The following is a 25,000-nucleotide window of genomic DNA, read 5'->3' as shown; positions in this document are numbered from 1 at the left end:
GGCGGCTGTCCAGGGAGCTGCACGTGCACCTGGCACACACACACACACACACACACACACACACACACACACTACACACACTGACACACACACACACACCGACACACACACACCGGCACACACACACACACACACACACACACACACACACACACACCGCTGACACACACACACACCGACACACACACACCGGCACACACACACACACACTACACACACTGACACACACACACACACACACACCGGCACTCACTCACACACACACACACACACACCGACACCGACACACACACACACACCGACACACGCATACACACACGCGCGCGCGCAGGGGGGGGGGGGGGTCTGTCTTAATAAATACCACACTAATTTGCATTTGAAATGGCGACATTCATTGTCAGTGAAAGGAAATCTCTTAAAATACCCCACCTCAGTTCACAATAAGCGTTCTATTCATAACATGTGGGAGAGAAAAAACTAACTCAGCAATCCACCACAGTAACATGACACTCGCTCACCGTGAAGGGCAAAGGAACAGAGAAAATATGGTGAGAGACTGAAGAGATATACACATCTCTTTGCTAATCATCCTTTGACTTGGCTGGGTAAACGTAATAGTATGGACGTTGACCCGTGCAGGTCTGTAACTAAAACTGTAACTTGCAATCTACCTTGGTGGGAAGGGGGGTCTAACAGGCTGGTAGGTAAGGGGGATAATCACTCACGGGGTTCCATGTAGTAACTACCTCACGCTAACCCCAACCACACCCAACCCCCTCCACTCCGAAAAAAACCCACCCGTTTCTTTGAGCAACTGTTACGCGTATTATCAAATAAGGTTGTGACCGACATCTTGTTCTTCCTCGTTCGCAGACCGACATTCGTTTAATGTAGTGCATTTATTCTGCGGTACTTTGGTCCAGCTTACTCATGCGTGAAGAGCATGTAGGCCAATTCAACAAGTGAAAGATCCTCCTCTTCTTCTTCCGCTTCTTCTTTCTCTTTTTCTGCACCATTACCTTATTTTTCGTTCGCCATTTCGGCGTGTATTTGATTAAGCGTTTGTGTGTTGTCCTCGCTCATCGGTAGCCATCTGTCAGGATGTGTTGTATTGTTTGGGTGTGTGACATCTGTCAGGATGTGTTGTATTGTTTGGGTGTGTGCCAACTGTCAGGGTGTGTTGTATTGTTTGGGTGTGTGCCATCTGTCAGGATGTGTTGTATTGTTTGGGTGTGTGACATCTGTCAGGATGCGTTGTATTGTTTGGGTGTGTGCCATATCTGTCAGGATGTGTTGTATTGTTTGGGTGTGTGACATCTGTCAGGATGTGTTGTATTGTTTGGGTGTGTGCCATCTGTCAGGATGTGTTGTATTGTTTGGGTGTGTGCCATCTGTCAGGATGTGTTGTATTGTTTGGGTGTGTGCCATCTGTCAGGGTGTGTTGTATTGTTTGGGTGTGTGCCATCTGTCAGGATGTGTTGTATTGTTTGGGTGTGTGCCATCTGTCAGGGTGTGTTGTATTGTTTGGGTGTGTGCCATCTGTCAGGATGTGTTGTATTGTTTGGGTGTGTGACATCTGTCAGGATGTGTTGTATTGTTTGGGTGTGTGCCATCTGTCAGGATGCGTTGTATTGTTTGGGTGTGTGCCATCTGTCAGGATGTGTTGTATTGTTTGGGTGTGTGACATCTGTCAGGATGTGTTGTATTGTTTGGGTGTGTGCCATCTGTCAGGATGCGTTGTATTGTTTGGGTGTGTGCCATCTGTCAGGATGTGTTGTATTGTTTGGGTGTGTGCCATCTGTCAGGATCTGTTGTTTTGTTTGGGTGTGTTCCATCTGTCAGGATGTGTTGTATTGTTTGGGTGTGTGCCATCTGGAATGCTCTTCTGTGTCCAGTAGTGAATGCGAGATGTTTAACGTCCGCCACGACCTCGAGAAAGAGTTTTTGTACACAAATTCTACAAGTGGTATTGTGTAATGTCCTCTCTTTGTCTGAATCGTGATACGTTCAAACCTTGGGTCTAACAGCCTTGTAAGTTGTTGAGTCAGTGGTGTGAGTTGCAATGTGAAAGCCGGCAATAATCCTGTTTCATGCTGGTGAAAAGATCTGAATTGTTCGGTCGGATTGTGTCCAGAATGAAAAGCAGCTCGCTTGCAAACGACGCGGGGGGAAGAAGGGGTTTAGAGGGGGGAGGGGGGGGGATTTGGCGGCATATGGACAAAAGAGACACTAAGTGGAGTGCGAACAGAGAGCTACAGTGGAAGCCCTCTTTTAAGGCCTCAACAAACTGAGAAATTCAGGTTTTTAAAAGGAGGCCGTGAGTCTTAAATTGGAGGTACATTTACACACATTATGAAGAGAAAATCAGAAAAAAAATCAAGGTCTTAAAAGGAGGTAGTGTTAAATCGGGGGTCTTCAAATGGAAGTGCCACTGTATAGGGGGTGAGGAGGAATATAGCGCCACATTGGTAGAGGGGTGAGGTGGAATATAGCGCCACATTGGTAGAGGGGTGAGGTGGAATATAGCGCCACATTGGTAGAGGGGTGAGGTGGAATATAGCGCCACATTGGTAGAGGGGTGAGGTGGAATATAGCGCCACATTGGTAGAGGGGTGAGGTGGAATATAGCGCCACATTGGTAGAGGGGTGAGGTGGAATATAGCGCCACATTGGTAGAGAGGGTGAGGAGGAATATAGCGCCACATTGGTAGAGGGGTGAGGAGGAATTAACAAGAAACAATATAGCGCCACATTGGTAGAGGGGTGAGGAGGAATTAACGAGAAACAATATAGCGCGCACATTGGTAGAGGGGTGAGGAGGATTTAACGAGAAACAATATAGCGCGCACATTGGTAGAGGGCGAGTGGAGGCCGCACAGCATAACGAAGAAAGGAATTGGTCAGGCATGGAGAACTGAACTCAACTGAACAGGAGGAACATTATGGATAGGCAGGGGGCCCGGGTAGCTCAGGTGGTAGAGCACTGGACTTGTGATCGAGAGGTCGCAGGTTCGAATTCGGGCCGGGACGGACACGGGTCAACTTTATGTGCAGAGACGGAAGCCATGTCCCACCCCCGTGTCATCACAATGGCACGTAAAAGACCTTGGTCATTCTGCCATAAGTGCAGGTGGCTGAATACACCTAAACACGCAGACACCTGGGTAGCGCGACTCCGTTGCTGCTAGCTTTCCACTGGGAGGAAGCGGCCCGAATTTCCCAGCGATGGGACAATAAAGTAATGAAAATGAAAATGAAATGAAAATGATAGGCAGGGGGCCCGGGTAGCTCAGGTGGTAGAGCACTGGACTTGTGATCGAGAGGTCGCTGGTTCGAATCCGGGCCGGGACGGACACGGGTCAACGGTATCCATCTCCCACCCCCGTGTCACCACAATGGCACGTTAAAGATCTTGGTCATTCTATCATAAGTGCAGATGGCTGATAAACGCAAACATCAAAAAGCCGTGAGGGCGTAAAACTCGAATCGTATAAACCAATTCATGTCCAATATAGGCAATTAAGACCTGACGGACAATAAGCCCCTTAACATTTACTTACTGGATAGGCCTTTCTTACCCTCTCTCATTGAACGAACACACACATATACACATACACATACACACATATATATACACACACACACTGAAGACAGACAGAGAGGGAGAGAGAAAAACAGACAGAGAGGGGGTGATGGGGGTTGGCTTTCGGGTGGAGATAAAGGCGTTCTTTTCGGATGGTACAGGTGCCATGGTTGACTTCCCAGAAGGTGTGTGGGGGGCACTTGTCACTGATCACGCTGACCTAGGTGTGCAGGTAAACATCGGGTTGTTGACGAGCAGGTACACTCAGTCTTCCTGAAGTCTTACCTCCACCCGGATCATTGCTTACTTTGTGCTCAACGAACACAGACAGGTGGGGTTTTTGCACGGTGTTGTGTCGTTGTATCATTTCTATCTGTGACACATGAATTGTCGGCGTTAGAGAGGACAAAACTCGTCAATGCACACAGCAGGTTATTAGCACTTCGCATGACAGGTAACTCTCTCTCTCTCTCTCTCTCTCTCTCTCTCTCTCTGTCTCTCTCTCTCTCTCTCTCTCTCTCTCTCTCTCTCTCTCTCTCTCTCTCTCTCTCTCTCTCCAGGCATGGGAATTGTCCGCCGAAAGGCACATTTCCGCCGAATTGTTTTTTTGTTCCGCCAAAAAAGCAGAAGTTTCCGCCGAAAAAAAATGGGGGAGGCAAAAATGGTTCTAAAAACTTAATTAAATGGCAAACTTGGAGCTAAGATCACACCAAATTGCACCATTTGGGTTTTTTTGAGAGAACAAAATTCCGGGGGGGCAAGCCCCCGGACCCCCCCCTAGTAAGGCTAGGTGCTTCGCGCCGTCGACTTTGTTATTACTTACAAATTTTCAGCCTTTTTTTACAATTTGTAATTCCCATCCATGCCTCTCTCTCTCTCTCTCTCTCTCTCTCTCTCTCTCTCTCTCTCTCTCTCTCTCTCTCTCTCTCTCTCTCTCTCTCTCTCTCTCTCTCTCTCTCGTACAAATTTGATTTTGAAATTGTCATTTTTTTTTTATTTAATGTACGTCGCATATACGTATAGACCTGTCTTGAGTCTACAAGCAAACAATTATACATCAAACTCAGTTCATCTTAAAATACAAGCATACAACGTTAAGGTCTTACAACCTACAAGCACAACAAAACGATACAAAAGAGTCAGGAACTAAGGAACAAGCAAGGAAAACAAACATCCAAACAGCAAGTGCAAGCAAACGAATTTATCAGGCACACGCATGCTGTCACAAATCTGTTACCACACATCACATAACAGCTTCGACATTTCAGTTCTTCGTGAGGGCTTTGGTTGTGGATATTTGCTTCTCTGCTGAAACATGCTTCCGTGTGTTAGTTAGTTAGTTAGCTGTTGCTTTTCGGGTCCAGCGGACCATAATAGGCCAAATCAGGACCCCTTCCGTGTGTTAATGTCAGTTTAATATTATAGTCTGTAAATGACACGAATTACTTTCCCCATGCCTTCTGCTGCATTGCATCTTTAGCTTTCGTCATTTTGAGTTCATTCTTGCATTGCTTTAAATCGAAACTTGGTTTCAAGTTGTTCTTGGCTCTGCCATCTGATGTTGTGATGAGGATACGCACTGCCATCTGATGTTGTGATGTGTGCGTAGCACTGGAACCAGATAACGACTGGACGTAAAAACAATTCAAACTAACTACTAATTATTCTAACCCCCTTGTAAAATCTCTCTCTCTCTCACTCTCTCTCTCTCTCTCTCTCTCTCTCTCTCTCTCTCTCTCTCTCTCTCTCTCTCTCTCTCTCTCGCATTTGAAATTATTATTTTTATTAGGCACACGTACTTATGAGTAGTAGGGAAGAGGTATGCCTCACCCCTCGGCGCAGCGCGCAGCCGCGCAGCCGTATTTTGATAGAAGGTTATAGGTTAAGGTGCCTGTGTTTAAGTAGTGATAAGGAGATATTGCGCATAAACGGTTTATTGCGTTTTATATTTTGTCATGTGATTTCATGTGCCTGTACCTGTTGCTCGGTACTAATGACCACTCCAGCTGGGGTAAGCACCAATAAAATTCAGTAATTGACCCTCCCTCTGTGTTTTCACGGGCTTGGGACCGTTTTGACAAGGTATGTCAAAGCCACATTGGGGGTTTTTGGGATTAAACAATACGAGCATTATTTACAGAAGCAAAATATGTCTTATCAAATTTATTTACAAAAACGACAAAGTTGTTTGGCATTGGAATGTTAACCATATCACAGGCGGCGGTATCACAGTCAAAAAAAGAAAGAGACCCATTAGAGGGGTATCACAGTCAAAAAAAGAAAGAGACCCGTTAGACGGGTGTAGGCAGGGTTGAAACCCCATCAGAAGCGATCACACGCTTGATGTAGAAAAACGAGAGTGACTTTCTGGTTTGGGAATAGGTGAACATAGACTTTCCGTCTGTCTTGAAACCAGTGTTTGTACCACCACCACTTTCTTGCGTTAGAAGCACCTGTTGGTAAGACTCTTTTGTCAGTTTGTTTTGGTTTTTGTTCAAACCTTTTGAACTAAATTTACTTCCACTGTCTCCCTCGCAAAAGTAGGTTTTAGAACACAAACCAATAAACGCATTTCCTTGGTATTCGGTTTTAAAGAGACCGGGTGTTCGTTTGTCATAGTGGACACGCGCTGTACAGGCCTGACAGAGAGTCGGGTCCCATGGGGCGTTAGCTAAACGGGTGTTTTGGAAGGCTGCCTCGTGTTGGTCACAGGCTTGTGCAGGGAACCATTGGTTATACACTTGGTAAAACTGCTCTCGTAGTTCAGGACGAACTACCTCTTCTAACGTTGAAGCGCTAAGCGCCATGTACAGAGAATCTGTATCCATTTCCAAAAGCTGGTAGTCGGCTCTGGACACAAACTTATCTAGAAAATCAAAATGAAACTCCAACATGCGTAGTTTAGCGTACTGGTAAACAAAGTAACCAATCTGAGAGGGGAGTGACCAGTTGATTTTTTTTTTAGCCATCTCTACTTCAGTGACAGAATCTGTTACTTCTGTTAGTTTTTGAAAACGACCATTGTTGATCAGTTTTGAGGCCTCATCAGACAAAACGTAATGAATATCACGATGGTTGGCCACGTTAGTTAAGGTTTTCCCGTAGGCTGAGTTACCGAGCAGTTTGAAAGTTTCAGCTAAGATAGCTTTTGATGGGTCTTGGTCCCCTGCTCGTCTTGCGTTTGAAACGCTGTCACCAAACTGACGGAAACAGGTTTTGGGTTGATACTCCACGATCAGCGTGATGTTTTTAACAACCAACCCGTGCTGCACGTACCAAAACAAGAGGGGTGTGGCTAGCAGAATTTGTTCACCGTGATAACTCCCAACAAGTGTGCGGCGTGGTTGAGATAAGAGCTTGTGTTTTTCAGCGTAGTCTTTCATAAAATCCCCGATCTGTTCTCGGCTGACAGACTCATTTTTGAAAATAGGCTGCATTTCACTGAAATGTTCTTTTAGATGATCAGGTACATAAATATCACACTGTACCAACCCGAACAAAGTTTTGTTTTGCACCGCGTCTAAGACAGTTTGATCTGTGATGGTAGAAGGATGCCGGAAGGGTTTAAGTGTCGGAAAACGACCTTGTAGAAAAGTCTGAATGGAGGTGTTTTGTTTTTTGTCTGCGTGCCATTCACACTCCCATTTTTCGACGACAGTCACACCCACTTCCTCACGTAGGTATTTGGTGATGTTGGTTGTATGTTCTCTGAGTTCAACTAGTGTTTTTCCGGTGACAGGGTTAGACGTTTTACCGGCGGTCACAGAACAGTCATGCCCGTGGAACAAACATCCGTGAAACTGATAGCAAATTTGATTTGCGGCATCCCATCCATCAACCCTAATCTTTTTTCGACCAAGGGCCTTCTCTTTCGCGTTAAACTTATGTTGGAGATGGATCTGTTTTGATGCCATGACCCACTCCAACCATTCCCGAGCTAGCTGACCGTAGGGATCTGTTTTTTCCGCTTTAAAAGCGTTTTCTTTTCTACGAATGACAGGGTGCTCTGTGGGCATGTCTTGCATGAGTGCAGCTAAATACAGCGCATTTGCATCAAATCCCTGAACAGACTGTACCGGCTTGTCTTGTTTACCACGAATGTATGTTTTGTCTTTTTCGTGGTATCTGTGAAAGACAATAGACGGACCCCCGACAATGTTCTTTCGCAAAAGTGCGTGAACGTCTTTTTGTTTTTCGTTAAAAAGTGAAAAGTAGGTATCTGAAGACAACGTGTCAAACAGATACTTCAGTGTCACACCGGGGACAGAAATACCGTCTTTCAGCAAATCAACTCGCAGACTAGCGTACATACTAATCTGATGCTGCAAAGCAACCAGAAACGGCCCTGTATCTAGGTTGTTGTACCACACCAAAAAATCCTTCAAAGTCATCATTTTGTTTTCAGTCCACACACGCTGACAAAAAGCGTACTCTGTATCAGAAATATTTGAGTTTTTGAGCTTACTAAAAAAAGCTGCATGGGGTGGGAGTTCTCTTTCATCTAGTGTACTTAGACTAGTGACGTATTCATAGCAGAAAAAACCCTTTTCCTCTTCGACACCGAACGCCTTGAGGTACTTGGAATAACTAAAACCTGGCGCAAGAAAATTGTTGATGTCGAGAAACCGAAGTTTGTCTGTACAAAGACACATATACTGGTTGTTTCGTTTAACAACAAACTTGAAAGGGGGTCTTTTAGGGGCCTTCTTTTTTCCCTCTGTTTTGACTTCTTTGTCTTCTTCTTCTTCTTCTTCTTCTTCTTCTTCTTCTTCACACACGGTATCAAAACCATCTGGTTCAAAAACAGGGTCTGTTTGACTTTCGTCTTTTGGAAGATCGTTATGGGCTGTTTTGTCTTTGACAAACTTTTCAATGAGAAAAGGTTTGATCACATTCAGATCGTAGCGAGAAGAATTGAAACCTACGACAGGCAGTTCTTGTAAATACTCATATAATTTCTGTCTGAGTCTTTCTACGGGGATGTTGAGGCTATCTGTCTCTTGTTGTTGTGTCTCTTCGATCTCAGTCAACTGGTCAAACACATCTTTAAATTCTTCACAAAGAAGGGCGCAGGAGGCTTCAGAGATACGTTCTAGGTAGTTAACCATGCTATCCACTAGTTCTTGAGAGTCACCTTTACTCACAAAACAGGTTGGTTCTGTGAAATGGGGAACATTACTGCATACAGAAACAGAAAGAGGAATATGTTTTGCTGTATACTGTGTACAGTTAGACTCAGCCGATTTTGTCTGTGGCAAGTTATCTGTGTCAAAAAACACCTCAAAATCAAACGTCGCTCTGTAGGGAAAAACAAAATCTGTGGCTACCTGAACACCGTGGTTTTGTAACTGTTGAAAAATGTTTTGGGGTGGTGAGTAAACCCCGCCTTTCAACGTTTCTTTTGAACCCTCACCCTGACAAGTTTGTTCATGTCGATTCATTTTAAACAAAGACGACCAGAGTTTCCCGCATTTGGAACAAGCCAACGCATGACCGAGTTTATCAATGTCTAAAATGTACATGAAATGGTCTTTGTAACGCAAGAGGCGCATAACGCCAGAATGTTTGTAAGCGCTACGACGCAGAGGAACAAGACAGACGGGTGTTTGGCTCTCATCAAACTCAAACACATCTATGTTCACCTTAAACTCAGATTCAATCGACTCAAGTTGAAACAAAGTGACCCCCGGAAAGTGGACAGGGGGGAAATGTCCGGCCCACTGTTTGAACAAGGTTTTTGTGGGGTTTTGCAAAGAATGAGTCGAGGCTCCTTTGTGCAAAGCAAGACAGCGAAAGAGACACAGACCGTCAGTATAAGGAAAATGATGATTCTCATCTTTTTGGAGTTTGTACAAGAACGGTGTGTTTGTGATGTAGTCAGGTAGACTACCACAGGCACATCCGATAGGAAAGTCAGACAAAGGCGTGACATAGAAACTGGAAGACATGATGCTGTGAACAGAATACCGAGAGTTTGGGCGTTCGAGTCTAACTTGTTCTAGAATGTCACGGTCACTGATTTCATCGAGAAAAGAAAGAAAGTCCTGCTTTGAGTTGATCAGGCGCGGTCGTTGTAAGACAGAGTGGTTATTGACTGAGGCATGAAAGAAAGACAAGTCACCCGACTCTTTGTTTTTGAGAAGAAAAGAGTGAGAAAAATTGATTTTGAAGCGCTTGTTTTGTTCATGGAACAGATCAAGAAGCGACTCGTCCCAATCAGGGAAATCAGAACAAGGGTTCCAGAGAATGGTATAGGTTGACTGAAGTTTACCAGGCCGCTTATGTGTTTTAACAGAATTCCAATGCTTTTCGTACATTTGTCTTTCTTCAGAAGGTAACTTTTTGATTTTTTCTTTTTCTAGTGCTCGTTTGTTTAATCCCTTTTTGGGGGAAGGGGCTTCCTGTGAAGACGAACTTTTTCTTTTGGACCCAGCGACTGTCGACGCTGGTGGTGGAGGTGTCCGACTCGCAACATCTTGGCAGTTTTTGGTTTTTTCATGCCGAGCAAGGTCGTATTTTCTGCTGAACGACTTGCCGCACATAGCACAGAGAAAAGGTCTGGCTTTGTTATGGACTTCGTTAACATGAGCGTTAAGGTTTTTGGTCTGTGTAAAAACCTGTCCACAGTGCGGGCATTGGTTACGCTGTAATAAAAAAAAAGAACTATGTCTGAGCTACAAAAAAAAACAATATCAAAAAACATCTTACATAAAAACTTTTTTTTTCTAAAAAGCTATGTCTGAGAAAAAAGTAACACTCTACCTTTATTTTTTTATCTTTACAAAAACAAAATCAACTTACCAAATCTGTTGAGGCCGGTTGTGGTGTTGTGTTAGCGTCACTGCTGCTGCTGTTGGTCGCCATAGTTGTTTTTGTTCACCACCACCCACTTGTAAAGTCGAAGAGACACTCAAGAGTTAGCCCCAGAAGAAGTTTATTTATACCCCTCTTTGCCCGCATCACCGCCGTATTCTAACTACGCGTTTCTATTTTTAGGTGCTGACCAATCAACAAGTTCTAACATGTTTAGGTCTTGCGTCTCTGTGGTGCAATAACTCAGGCGTAAGCACCCAATGACCCCCTCTGGAGGTTTACCGGAGAGGGGGCTCCGCGAAGCGCAGGGATACCGTTTAATTTCCTTACTCTGACACCCCCCCTGACAGGGCACCAAACTACATAGCTATTAAAGAGAGAGGGCTCCGCGAAGCGCAGAGAAAGTGTGAATGTGTGTGTGTGTATGTGTGTGTGTGTATGTGTGTGTGTGTGTGTGTGTGTGTGTGTGTGTGTGTGTGTGTGTGTGTGTGAGTTAGTTTTGAATATAAAATTTAAAGTAGATGTTTGGTTTTTTTAAATTAATAAATAAAGATAAGGATAGGATCTTAGTTTAGTATGTGAAAATGGATCCAAGGTGGAAACATCCTTTTACCTGTGTGATTGCCGGTCCCACAGGGAGTGGGAAGACTCATTTTGTCAAACAATATTTGAATTACTTACAAGATATGATGACACCCCCTCCAGAGGAATTGATTTGGTGTTATGGGGCGTGGCAGTCTGGTTACAATGAGATGAGACATGTGACGTTTGTGGAGGGTTTACCCGACGTGGAACAGTGGACAGGGGTCAAAAGGCGACTGGTCATCATTGATGATTTGATGAGTGAGACAAACGACAAGGTCACACAACTATTCACCAAAGAAAGTCATCATCGGAATCTGAGTGTAATGTATATTGTACAGAACCTGTTCGGAAAAAACAAAGAGCAGAGGACGATCAGTTTGAACAGTCACTACCTGGTGGTGTTTAAAAACCCACGGGATGCTTCACAGATCAACCATCTGGCCAAGCAGATGTACCCTGGGAAGCTAAAGTATGTCCAAGAGGCATTTAAAAATGCGACTTCTATGCCTCACGGTTATTTGCTGTTTGACTTGCGACAAGAGACACCCGATCATCTTCGTCTGAGGACAAAACTTTTCCCACCAGAGCACCCTGTAGTGTACCTTCAAAAATAACCATGTCTGCACGCCTGAAGAGAAATGTACCCATGTTGCGATTGTTGTGTGGGGCTAAGCCTGCCGTGATTAAGGCCGTATTGAAAGGAGCTTCTCCAGATTTGATCCATGCGTTGTGCGAGTGCTCCCTGAACATCTTAAAAGGCCATGTGCAGCTGACGCCCGCACAGAAGAAACGGTTGTCTCGACACAAACAGAACCTACGGGTCTTAGCCAAAAAAACAACATCTGTCAAACATCGAAAGCAAATCCTACAGAAAGGCGGTTTTCTTCAGGCTCTTTTGAATCCTGTGCTAGGCATTGTATCTGGTTTGCTCGGGAACCTGGGTCTCTGATACGATGGACCATACCAAAAAGATGATTTTGATTGAGCCACGTGTGTTGGCTTCTTTGCGGGACTCTGCAGGTGGACCTCCAGTACCTGATGCCACCTCACAAAGTTTGAAGGACATGGATCAAGTGATGCGGGGTATTTTAGACAAGAAGGATGTGGACAAACATGAAAAAGCAGACTCCTACCAACAAGTCTTGTGGCGGTTTCTTAAGCGTGTTGAAGAATATAAAAACAAACCTCTTGGAAGAGTGGAGATAGCACAACCCTCAAAACAACCTTTGACAGAACTAAATGAGGTCGAGAAACCTCAGGACCTATCTAGGGTAGAAAAACGAGTGTTGGAGAGTGTCCCAAAAACCTTGAAGAAGAAGGCTCAGTTGCTTTTGGATATAACCAAGGACAGTTCTGACATCAAGTGGAATGAACAAGGACAGCTCGTGTACCAGGGACAGACAGTAGCAGGAACCAACATGGCTGATCTGGTGAATGATGCTCTTCGTTACCGTAAAAATGCACCTGATCCTCAAGGGTGGGAAGTGTTTGCAAGAGGTTTAAAAGCGGTTAATATCCCTCGTGAACTCATTGGTCACACAGGGCGATGGGAGTGGATGCACAGCGAGGGGGGTGATAGAGGAAGACCATCCACCAGGACAAAAAGAAGAAGAAGAAGAATTGTGAGTCCTTCCTCAGCATCTCCTTCTGCAGAAAGAGTATCATTTCCTTCTCCAGCGCCCAAGAAGAAGACGTGGCTATCTTATTCTTGAGCAGAATGCCAGTGAAAAAGAAAAAAGTCGCTGAGAAGCTGCGACGTCGATATTATGGAAGTCAACTCCCTGGAAGTTTGGGTGGAGTGGAAGCTTTGAGAAGAACCACCAGACAAGAACAAAAACAAGTTGAAAAGTGGTTGACATTTCAAGACACCTATACACTACACAAACCTGTGCGGCGAAAGTTTACTCGTCGTCGTATCATCGTGGGTGGCATAGATCATCAGTGGCAAGCAGATTTGATTGATGTTAGAGCGCTGAGAAAAGACAATGACGGGTTTACCTACCTACTCACATGTATTGATGTGCTGAGCAAACACGCGTGGGTGGTGCCTTTGAAGGACAAAACAGGGGCCTCTCTGGTGACAGCCTTCAAAAGCATTTTTGTCCGAGGTCGTCAACCCCTGAGACTACAAACAGATAAGGGTAGCGAATTTAAAAACAAGGTGTTCCAGGATTTTTTGGACAAAACAAAGGTACACTTTTTTGTGACAGAAAATGATGACATTAAAGCCTCAATGGCGGAGCGCTTCAACCGTACCTTGAAAGACAAACTGTGGAGGTATTTCACCAGAACAAGTTCAGTGAGGTATGTGGAAGTCTTGGCTAAGCTGGTGCGTGGTTACAATCATTCCTACCACCGCAGTATTAAGAAAGCTCCTGCTGACGTAACCATCGCTAATCAGGAGGAAGTGTGGCAACGGTTGTATGGTGGTCCAACTCTCTCCAAACCACCTAAACTGAATATAGGAGACCGTGTGCGAATCAGCAAGACGAGAAGAGTCTTTAAAAAAGGTTATATGCCTTCTTGGACAGAGGAACTCTTTACCATCAGTCAAGTCAAGACAACCACACCCGTGACCTATGTGCTGAAAGATGATCACGGAGAAGAACTGTTGGGGACTTTTTATGAACAGGAACTGCAGAAAGTGGGGGAGAAAGAAATATACCGCATTGAAGCTGTTTTGGAACAACGCCCTGGAAAAGGCAAACAGAAAGAGTATTTAGTCAAATGGTTCGGCTATGACCCGTCATTCAATTCTTGGATTCCACAGACGGCACTGACCCCCTACACGGACTAGCTTCAGTGGTTCTGATGGAGAAAACTCAGAAGATTAATACGCCTCTGGATGAACCAGACAGTGTTGTTAAGCGACCAAGAACATCCAAGCTGTGGCGTGTATTTGGACATCGTGTCCCTCGGAGCGAGATTGTCTTCCTTTGTCAGATGCTCCTTATTTATGTGGTGATTGGAGTGTCTCTGTTCAATCTGACAACCGGTCGCGGACCGGATAACTTGTGGGTGGCCCTACTGGGAAGTTGTCTCGGCTACGTGCTTCCTAATCCTTCCATTGATCCACCCTTGGTACAGTAACAACGTCTTCACTCATCATGTTCTACCTGACACTCCCCAGCAACAGCTCCTTGCAGCACTACCCTGACAACAACGCGAGTCACTACTACACAAAACTACCTCAAACAATTGACCTGGGCACCGACTACGAGTGTGGGTTGGCTGAGATTCAGTTTAACAACTCGTATGTAAATGTGGAAAAAGACACGTGTCAGTTTCGAATTTGTGTCCCATTAGGTGTTGTTATTTCTTGTGATACTCTAGTTTTACCAGAGGGGTTGTATGATTCACCTGCTTTTTTTATAGACTCACTAAACCAGCTCTTGGTTGATGTAAGTCTTACGCACTATGTAAGGTTTTATTACACCAAAGCAGCAAAAAAAGTACGTGTTAAATTACTCAAAAATATCTCGCTGTGGATGAGCCCCGAGTTGATGAGAATTTTGAAAACAGATGTCACCCAACAAAGCATCATAGGCCCTGGTCACTTTGACGGTAAGGCTATGATGGACTTACATCAAGATTTTCACGCAATATACGTGTACTGCGATTTGGTGCGCGAAAGAGTGGTCGGAGACACATTAGTCCCATTGTTGCGGACGGTGCCGATTAAAAAGAAGACTGAAGAAGTCGTTCATCATATGTTTGAAAAACCCCATTACATGCCACTGACTCGATGTCAGTTCAACACGGTGGAAATGCTTTTAACAACGGACACGGGAAAACCTATCGCATTTGAGCAAGGGAAGACGGTCGTGACGCTTCATTTTCGTCGTAGACGCACCGACCATTTGTAGAAGATGGTTCGTCTAACCCCTTTTCAGGGCAGTGGAAAACTCTATGAAGATTATTACTGCAGCCAGGTCGGCCACGGTCTCCCCGTGTTTGTAGGAGGAAGAAACTACAGAGGTCATGGTATTGGCAATCTCTTAGGGGGTATTGGTCGAGCCCTTGTGCCTCTTTTGAGAAGTGGTGGAAAAGCTCTGCTGAAAGAGGGGGCTAGGACAGGTATGCAGGTGGCTCAGGATGTGCTGTCTGGGCGTAGTGTTAAGTCGTCACTACAGCAGAGAGCTAGCAATGCAGGGAAGCGATTGTTTCACCAAGCCGTGGGTCGAGTGACAGGCACAACAGCCGCGCCGCCTGGAGAACCTGCAAGGAAACGTATAAAATCATCTACACCACACCGCCAAGGTCAGACTGGGAGACAGAAGAAGAAGAGAAGGAGGGCGACAGCAGCCGATATTTTTGGATAAGCATCATGGCCCTTGCCCACCCTCAGTCATGTGAAAGTGTACATACTGGATTGGATTTGTTTTCTGTACCCCCAACACAGACAGCTGTGCAGGAGGGAATGTTTGTAGAGTATCATCCTCTGGCTACTCTGGCCCCAGGAGCCCCTATTGAGTTTACCATCAGTGGTGCTACATCCGAGTACCTGGATCTAAGCAACACGTATCTCCATGTGCGAGCTAAAATCACCAAAGCAGACGGAACAAACTTGGAGGCTGACTCCCCTGTGGCTCCTGTCAACTACTGGTTGCACAGCCTGTTTTCCCAGGTGGATATCAGTCTCAATGATACCTTGGTGACCAATTCAGAGAACACCTACCCCTACCGTGCCTACATTGAAGCCACCCTCAACTATGGACGAGAAGCCAAGAAAAGTCACCTCACCAGTGCCATGTATTACCGAGATAGCTCCAACCACCTGGATGATACAGCAGGGGATGACAACTGGGGTTTGAAGGTACGGCGTGAGCAAACCATGCGGAGCAGAGAGGCAGACATGATGGGGCGACTTCATGCTGACATCATGCACCAGGAACGCTACATGATGAACGGCGTGGACGTGAAGATCAGACTCATTCCTTCCAAGAACATCTTCCACCTGATGTCTCCTGACCCCTTTCAGGGTTTCCGCAGTGTCATTACACATGCCTCCCTGTTTGTTCGCAAAGTCAAGTTGAACCCTGCTGTGAGCCTCGCTCACGCCAAAGCACTGGAAAAAGGCACGGCCAAGTATCCTTTGAAAAGGGTCGTGGTAAAGACTTTCTCCATTCCCACAGGCAACCTCAGTGCTGTGCAGGACAACTTGTTTCTGAGTCAGACACCCAACCGCCTGGTGATTGGCTTGGTGGACAGCGCTGCTTTCAACGGACAAGCCTCACGCAATCCCTACCACTTCAAGACACAAGGATTGTCCTTTCTCAGCCTGTACCTAGACGGGAAACAGATTCCCGGCAAACCCCTGACACCGAACTTTGAACAACACCAGTATGTGAGGTCATTCTTCAGTCTCATGACGTCTACGGGTCTCGCCAACAGAGATGCGGGATCTTACATGGAGCTGCGTGATTTTGAGTTGGGGTATGCTATCTACAGTTTTGACCTGAGTCCCAGTCTTCTGGATGGAGATCAGTTTGAACTGGTGAAAAGCGGTGCCCTGCGTCTGGAGCTGAAGTTCAACCAAGCTCTTCCAGCGCCTGTGATGGTGATTGTGTATGGTGAAATGGACAGCATGATCGAGATTGATCGCTCTCGCCAGGTCCTGACTGATTTTGCACTATGAACAGCAAAGACATTAGCCGAGTGTTGGGGAGAGACATTCATACCCGACGTGTGTTTCGAGGTGTGTTTCCCAGAGACAGACTCCCACGACAGGTGAATACGCGACGCCCAAGCGCTTTTGTCATCAATACAGATCGCAGTACAGGACCGGGAGAACACTGGGTGTGTGTCTGGTTTGATGGACTGGGACAAGCGGAATATTTTGATAGTTTTGGTTTACCACCCGTGCACCCCGCCATTGAAAACTTTATGCTGAAACACAGTTCAGCCCACGTGTACAACCCACGTCTTTTGCAAGACTTGACGAGTTCAGCCTGTGGCTTGTATGTATTGTACTATGTTTTGATGAAAAGCCGCGGAGCCAGTTTATTTCGAACGCTTCGTGTGTTTTCTCCCAACAGACTTTGGAGTAATGATCGAAGAGTATGGTTTTTGGTCCAACAGCTAAGAAGAAACTGAGGTCGCGTGCATCGTCTTTTGTTTAGGTCTGTAAACTGTTTTATTCCTTTTATTGGGTGTGTCTTGTGTGTGTATGTGTCTATATAAGAAGAAGGGGCGGAATCATCACCACCACTTTCATCTCGTACCCACCAAAGTAGAGAGAGGGTTAGAAGAGTGCTAGTAAGAAAAGAGAGGTACACAAAACAAAAAAAGTCATGATGGAGACGGCCAGTCCCTCTGTTGGAAGAATTGGAGGCTGGTATTCTCAAAGTTAAAGATCACCTGCGAAACAGTTTGTTCTTGATGTTTGTTAGTGAGTTAAAACGCGATGTTTGCAAACGCCTTGAAGAAAAAAAGAGAGAAGAAAAAGACTATTCAACACAGTGGACTGTTGACGCCATTAGAACCGTCGCAGATAAAATCTGGGAACACCTAAATCGAGACAAAATTCTTAGTCGTTGGAATGTAGCATTACCCAAGACACATCCAGACGGGGTCTCCTGGTGGTGTTTGCGAGTTGTTGTGTGGAAGTGGACAGAAACGACAGCGTTTCGAAAAAGGGTTATCACTCATGTGACTGAACAACTGCTCTGTGAGTGATGCAACAGAATGAAAAACGGCATAGCATCCCACGTGACCTTAGGCTACACCAGTGTGGACCCGTTGAAACCAGAATAAACAAGATGTACATGAACCGCGAGTGTGTATATAAGACAGGCCGGATGTAAAAAGACCACTACAGAGGATTTTTTGCGGAGTCGACCATGCCTTCAGGAACCATGAAGCAGCCACCACAGCCGGCTACACTCTACCCGCTAGGTGGAAGCCTTTTTGCCTCAGTAAAAACGTGGAGAGGGGCTGTAAAAATCCATATTCGCCACTATGCTGTTCCCACCCGCACCAAAGGTGGGCGTGTTGTCCCCACCCAAAGAGGAGTCACCCTGGACTTGAAAAAGCTTCAGAAACTGCTTAGAGTGCAGAAAAAACTCAAAGAAGACTACCACCAACAGGTATCTTCTCTGTCACCTACAGAGGAGAAGCAGGAGAAAAAACATCCGAAAAATCACACAGAGTGTCCGCTGTCAGACTACTACTGTTCAACACCATCAACCACAGCCACGGCTTCGACACAAAGCGAGGAATACCCTCAGCAGCTACAGCGACCCCTGTATTCCACATGTCCAGCTTACTGTCCTGTCACAACCGTAAATCCTCTTCCTGTGACACCAAGAAGTGGTTATGAAGTTGACAACTAATCCGGGGACCACCTCGTTCCTTTAAATTGACAATCATGATTTGGATTTTTTTGTTTGTTTAATGTATGTGTATGCAAAATGTTAATTTTTTTAAATATTTTTAATATTCAAAAGACTGCTGTCACTTTTATAATAAAATGATCATATTGGAAAAGTTAATAACTATGTGTCTGTATAACTCTTGAATGCTACCGTGAGCAGTTTTATGTATTGTTTTGTTACTCTTTACGTCTGACTTTTTTACCTTCTTGTTTGGAAGTACTTGTGTAAACGCGCGCGCATGTGTGTGTGTGTGTGTGTGTGTGTGTGTGTGTGTGTGTGTGTATGTGTGTGTGTGTGATCGGAGGGGTGTGTGTGTGTGTGTGTGTGTGTGTGTGTGTGTGTGTGTTTGCACTTACATTTTATTTCCACCACACATATACCCCTACCGCTTACATAGTCTATCAACAACAAAATTTAAAAACATTAAACACCGCAACAACGAAGAAAATAAATATCAAAAACAAAATAATACCTATCTTATCTGGTGTACCTATCAAAACCTTGTACGTAGAACAACCGTTTCTATTTTTAGTGCTGACCAATCAACAAGTTCTAACATGTTAAGGTCTTGCATCTCTGTGGTGATCAGTCTCTAACCTAACATTATGTATGACTGACTGTAGAACAACTCGTGTTCGGTGTAAAATGTACCTCCGATGTTTATAACACCCACATAAAAAACAACAATCTGAGTCTACTTGTTAAAACTTTTGTTATATGTGTACATCAGCTCCCATCCCTCTCATCAGTCGAGCTAACTTCCACACCCACCCCACACCATTTGTCTAGCACTAATCTAAGGGGTAGGCAAACCACCTCCTATTAAACTTCTCTACCCGCTGGCCACCTCTGGTGGTTTTATCGGCGAAGGGGCTCCGCAAAGAGTAGGGATACCATTTTTATTACCTTATCCTGACACCTCCCCTGACAGGGGACCAAACTACATAGCTATTAAAGAGAGAGGGCTCCGCGAAGCGCGGAGAAAATGGGGGAATTACTGCTTTTTATTGGTGCTTACCCCAGCTGGAGTGGTCATTAGTACCGAGCAACAGGTACAGGCACATGAAATCACATGACAAAATATAAAACGCAATAAACCGTTTATGCGCAATATCTCCTTATCACTACTTAAACACAGGCACCTTAACCTATAACCTTCTATCAAAATACGGCTGCGCGGCTGCGCGCTGCGCCGAGGGGTGAGGCATACCTCTTCCCTACTACTCTTATGTACAGTGACTCATGAGCAAAGGGGCGCACACCACTGAGATAGGCCATATACACACACATGTTTATATTACTTGACTCAGTGGCCCACACACATGTGGTTAGGAGCTGAGTGTATCGCGTGCACATCCGGCTGTCTTCCAATCGGTGGTGTCACTTGTGGGATTGTTGCGTCACAGTTCCCAATAAACCTCATATCATATCATATCATATCAGTCTCAAATCCTTTGGTCACCCTTCCCCCGACTTCCTGTCACTGACGATGCATCTAAAGCCAAAGCTGCTTCAAGGGAAAATACATAACACAAAAGGCTCTCAGATCGCTTCCAAATGTATAGCATAAGATTCTGTGCAACAAATATTGCTACCGCCACACGCGGACAGCCTTAATTCACTTTGAAAAAGCAAGAGTTTTGACAGCTCATGCAATTAACTGTCGCAACATCGCACAAGGAACTTAGTCGATAAATATCGACAGGGGGCCGACTAATGGTTTAAATGTGAAATGTGTGTATAATAATGGGTGTGGGTCTGAAATGAAGTTAGGTAGTAGTTAACATTTGTTTTGAATAATTATTGGTATTTTGACAATGTGGGTAGCATGGAAATGTAAGCATTTGAATGTAAGTCTTAGGTACCATTGTACCCAGGAAGAGAGACCAGAGATAGGAGTAGGTTGCAATAGCTTGTGTGGTCTTTGAGTTTTGTTTTTGGAAAGATATTGTTAAAGAAAAAGAAGACAATTACAGTAATGCAATATTTATTGTGAAAACCAACGATTGTACAAAGAACATGTGAAGCAACATTATGTCCATGATGATATGAAGAAAATTAGTTATGATTTATACTATTATTAGTTAGACTTGAGACTGACAGTGTTGTGACGAGCGTTGGCTAATGGTAACGAGTACATATGTGTGTAGTTGTGGTGTGTGTGTGTGTGTTTGCGCGTTGGTTTGGACTATGGGTGTAATTTGTAAAACAGATGTGACAGTAATAATGGAGTTCACATCAGTGAGGTTAGTTTGAAATGGAACACACGCACGTTTTTGAAAAAAAACAATATGAAATTTTGAACAATGAGATCTTTATTAAATAATAAACTGAACATCAGCAAAACATCAAAGCAATTATTAATAAGGTTTAAAAAGCTTGACTTACTATGTTAGATAGTGGATTGAAGGCTGAAAACGTCATTTACAAATTACATCTGAGATAGGGAGGGCGGGTGGGGGAAGTGCTGAAAGTGTGGTTAAAGGCTGCTCTTTTCGTAGCGTTCATTAATTAATTCCTATTGTTTACATGTGCCAATAATGTTATAAAACTGTACCTAAGGGGACATAATAACGATTGGCTGCAGCTTTCGAACACAGAAAAAATTATTTCAGCATTGCAAAGTGGTTTTGATAGTGTCGAATGTAAACAGAACAGTCTCAAAGTGAAAGTGGATGTTTTCCGGAAATTGCGAAGTTAACAAGAATACCGGCAGAAAAGCGCGCTTTCCTGCTTAGCACAATACGCTACCGCACTAATCTGGCGTGTCAATATCACTACGTTTTGGACGTGGAAGGTGAGCGATTTCCTTCCGCCCTCAGCTAATTCAAGAAATCACCGCCCTCCTAGGTACACGTGCACTCAAGTTAACCTCTGTTTTGACCTGTGTGCCAAGAGTCAGATGAGAGAGAGAGAAAGCGAGAGAGAGAGAGAGAGAGAGAGAGAGAGACACACACACACACACACACACATAGACAGAGACAGACATAGAAAGACAGAAGCGGAGAGACTCAGAGGGAGACGCAGACAAAGACATACATACAGAGAGAGAGAGAGAGAGAGAGAGAGAGAGAGAGAGAGAGAGAGAGAGAGAGAGAGAGAGAGAGAAATGTAACTGATCTCGTGAGAACGGTTGAGGCCTTGCAAGGTTTTGACGGCAACAATAATTATTGTAGTTCTCTAAGACTTTATTTCTGTTTGATTTGTAATATGTTGGGAAGACATATTTATCAATTGATCAACAAAATACAACATAATACAAAACGACACAACATTGTTAAAATCATTATTGGCCAACGTTGAACGTTTACGAAGGCCTCAATCTTCCCGCGCCGTAGACCAGATTAATAGGTGCTTGATTTTGGTATTTTGATTTACATAACATTAAACCTTTCTTGGGGTTCATGGTCATGGCAACAGCCATATTAATATTATATGATGTATGATTTTATATTTCAGAATGTGTGAATTACATGTCATCATACCAAACTGTCATACATTTTTATTCCTACATTATTCTGATTGATCACAACCAAACCTACTATCATTGGACACATCCAAATGCAAGCGCCTGTTTTTGACAATTTTGCCTTCACCCCTCCCATCAGTGCAACTGTGACTTGCTTGGATCTCTTGTTTGGCCTGTAGGTAAAATGTACAATGTATTTTCTGATTTGTGCACAAAAGCTTTTCTTTTTGTTCTTTTTTTTTTAACAAAACAATGTTTAATGTCACTGTATGTTTGAAAGATCATGGTCAAATTTGTAAAACAAATGTTAAATCAGAAAATAAATAACATTTTGGTTCATGATTTTTCCTACACCTGTGCTGAAAATAAGACATAAAAATGTTGGTATATAAGTCACTCAAATGCAGAGTAGTATGAATAGTTTGAGTTTGTTGCGGTTAACCCTGCACAGTTCGGCCTATGATGTTTTTGTGGAACAATTTTGCCGTCACCCCTCCCATAGAGTGACGTATTTCACAACTTCCTGTGTTACACAAACTCAGTGATGACCAATTTTGCCTTCACCCCTCCCATAGGGTGAGGGATTTCACAACTTTCTACTGATGAACAATGTTGCCTTCACCCCTCCCATAGGGTGATTCCTGTGTACACAAACTGATGACGTATTTCACAACAAAATGGCGCTGCCCATGGTCAACCTCGAAACTATCCGTATAGAATGGGGGCCTCCTGGCCCCCATAAAAAGGAAGACACTCATTTTGGGTTACTTTCAACAGAGCTATACTTAACTTGTTTGTGTACGTGATGCTAGTTACTCGGTCTTGACGCCAGGAGGCCACTGTTTGCTTCCAAGAATGGAGAGAAGCAGCGCCCCAAAGCGCATTCACTCACCGTCTTTGAATTAAATGATTTATGAAACTTCAATTTGTGGCGCGAATTCGAACAAAACGTGTCGTGTGCGTCTAAATTGAGGAGGATTCCCCAGATTCTTTGGATTCGTCAAATTTGCCAAAAATATTTCTCCCCCCCCTAAAAAAAACAAGAAAACAAAAAGGCAGGAGCCGAGATAGAACGAACAAGTAAAAAGTCAACACTTCAAACACAATAACCTGAAAACAGTCAGCGTATTTGCAAAGCCCATATTAAACTGTCATATCTAAAGAGGATTCTGCTGACGGAATTTTGTACAACTTTATCAAGGAAGTGACCTTGGACATGAAGTTAAATAAAATCAACTGCAATGTTCAGAAGATACGGCGTTATCTGAGGGTTTAGGGACTGAAGGTCAAATGTGTGCAAATCGTGGTGACTGTGCGAGTACTGTGTATGCACAAACAAGGAGCGTTCAGGGCAAACATCTTGAATACACGTTGTTTTAGGAGAGATTAATTTCACAGGCACCAGATACACGTACTACTGCATGTCTGAAAGTCTCAACACTTACTCTTGTCAACTAGCTCACCCCTTATCAGAAGTCGTGCAGACTTCGCCACGTCAACAACCTTGACAGTGTAGCATGGCAACGGGAACGCAGAAGAAGAAGAAGTTCTGATAGAATCTGAAGGTGTTTTTTTTCATTGAAAAATCAAAAGCAATAATAGAAGCCGGCATATTAAGAACTCTGAATTCACGTGACTGCGATGGGGAAAATTATGATAGAGTACAGTAGAAGCTGCCCTTTCATAAACAACTGAAAGACTTCAGCAAATGAAACATGTAAAAAGAAAAAATGCATGACAATTATGACATTGATCGAAATACGCATGTTTAGGGGATTGTTACGTTTGCCCGTCTTGGCAACCTCGAGCTCATAAGATGAAAGTAAGAGTCGAAATTCAAGCCAAAAAAAGTTATCATTTTAATTATCTTATGTATAGATACATGTATAGTAAAAAGAAGACATGCGCTATTCGGTCAGGCAACATGTGTTCATTTAGGTTCGTGCAACTTTCTGTAGTTCATGTCAACATCCTGTAATTGTTTACCTGTGATAAGCCTTCAGTCCGTGTAAGGATGTTTACTTTTTACCTCAGGTACGCCGCCCAAAGTTTGATCGATGCGTGTATATACACATTGTGAGTGTGAGGTCTCGGCCGTTTGGGATTTGAAAACTGGAGATGCGGTCAACCGTATCGGTGAGTTTCTTGGGTGCTTTATTCTATTTTACTGTTGTTGTTTTCCGGCTTGTTTGTTTTTCGGGTGGGGGGTCTACTGTAGCGATTTTGGATGTACGAATGTTTCTCTCAACTTTGTTTTTGCCACGATGGCTAGGGTAGTTCTTTGTGTATACCTATGTCCCTTTCGTGTAGTTCTGGCAGGTGTATTTTTAGGAAAAAACAAAAGAAGACTGAATAAGATACACACAAAAAGGCCAAGGGTTGCTACATATTTACACGTACGATCCCTAGCAATGCTGAAGCAGAACATAGATAGAGATGATACAAAGCTTGGAGACGAGCTGAATGAGGAAAGACTGGGAAGCAGAACATAGATAGAGATGATACAAAGCTTGGAGACGAGCTGAATGAGGAAAGACTGGGAAGCCTGAAAGAGGGTGGATTTACACTTGACAACACCGGGATTTACACTTGACAACACCGGGATTTTAATTTGTTGCGGGGATAGTTTGGTTGATGATGCGCCGGTCCGGGTCAGAATCCTAGCTAGGAGTGTGCGTGGATTAGACTGGATTGGTTGTGACTGAAAGGTTAGTTACATGGATCAGACTGGATTGGTTGTGACTGAAAGGTTAGTTACATGGATCAGACTGGATTGGTTGTGACTGAAAGGTTATATTAGTTACATATATGGATCAGACTGGATTGGTTGTGACTGAAAGGTTAGTTACATGGATCAAACTGGATTGGTTGTGACTGAAAGGTTAGTTACATGGATCAGACTGGATTGGTTGTGACTGAAAGGTTAGTTACATGGATCAGACTGGATTGGTTGTAACTGAAAGGTTAGTTACATTGATTAGGCCTATATCACATCAAAAGGATAATGCGAACGACAAGAAGAAGAAGACATCAAAAGGATAACATTGATTGGCATGGTGTTTTCTGCATCAGCACTTTGGCTGTTCCGCTTTTACTGTTGACGATAAATGTACGGTATGTGTTCGCACTAACTTTGCTCACTCTTTTATTTCTATTACAGAGAATATCTCTCTC

General features: G+C 44.0%; 2 protein-coding genes across 6 annotated transcripts in view; both read left to right on the top strand.

Moving 5' to 3' along the window:
* The first annotated feature begins 3,706 nt into the window (after positions 1-3,706).
* LOC138953768 (uncharacterized) overlaps positions 3,707-25,000 on the top strand; it is a 29,041-nt gene continuing 7,747 nt past the window's right edge. The window contains exons 1-2 of one of the 5 annotated variants that reach the window (XM_070325676.1): positions 3,707-3,914; positions 23,861-23,962. The gene's annotated coding sequence lies outside the window, so the exon portion shown is untranslated. Of the gene's footprint in view, positions 4,038-23,372; positions 23,392-23,860; positions 23,963-25,000 lie in introns of those variants that run through there. The other 4 variants (XM_070325674.1, XM_070325677.1, XM_070325678.1 and 1 more) reach the window with 4 other exon arrangements.
* Positions 14,089-16,619, top strand: LOC138952618 (uncharacterized protein F54H12.2-like). The gene is made up of 2 exons (XM_070324322.1): positions 14,089-14,234; positions 15,173-16,619. The coding sequence occupies exons 1-2, from the start codon at positions 14,089-14,091 to the stop codon at positions 16,617-16,619; spliced, it is 1,593 nt and encodes a 530-aa protein (XP_070180423.1).

Source organism: Littorina saxatilis, linkage group LG17 (genome assembly GCF_037325665.1).
Source record: "Littorina saxatilis isolate snail1 linkage group LG17, US_GU_Lsax_2.0, whole genome shotgun sequence".
Taxonomy (NCBI): domain Eukaryota; kingdom Metazoa; phylum Mollusca; class Gastropoda; order Littorinimorpha; family Littorinidae; genus Littorina; species Littorina saxatilis.
This window is presented reverse-complemented; position numbering and strand designations above follow the sequence as displayed.

What these genes read in the sequence shown, in the direction of transcription:
- LOC138952618 (XM_070324322.1), top strand. Translation starts at nt 14,089, where the DNA reads ATGTTCTACCTGACACTCCCCAGCAACAGCTCCTTGCAGCACTACCCT. An exon ending in GAGATTCAGTTTAACAACTC is followed by an intron (nt 14,235 to 15,172) that starts GTATGTAAATGT and finishes GTCGAGTGACAG; the next exon opens with GCACAACAGCCGCGCCGCCT.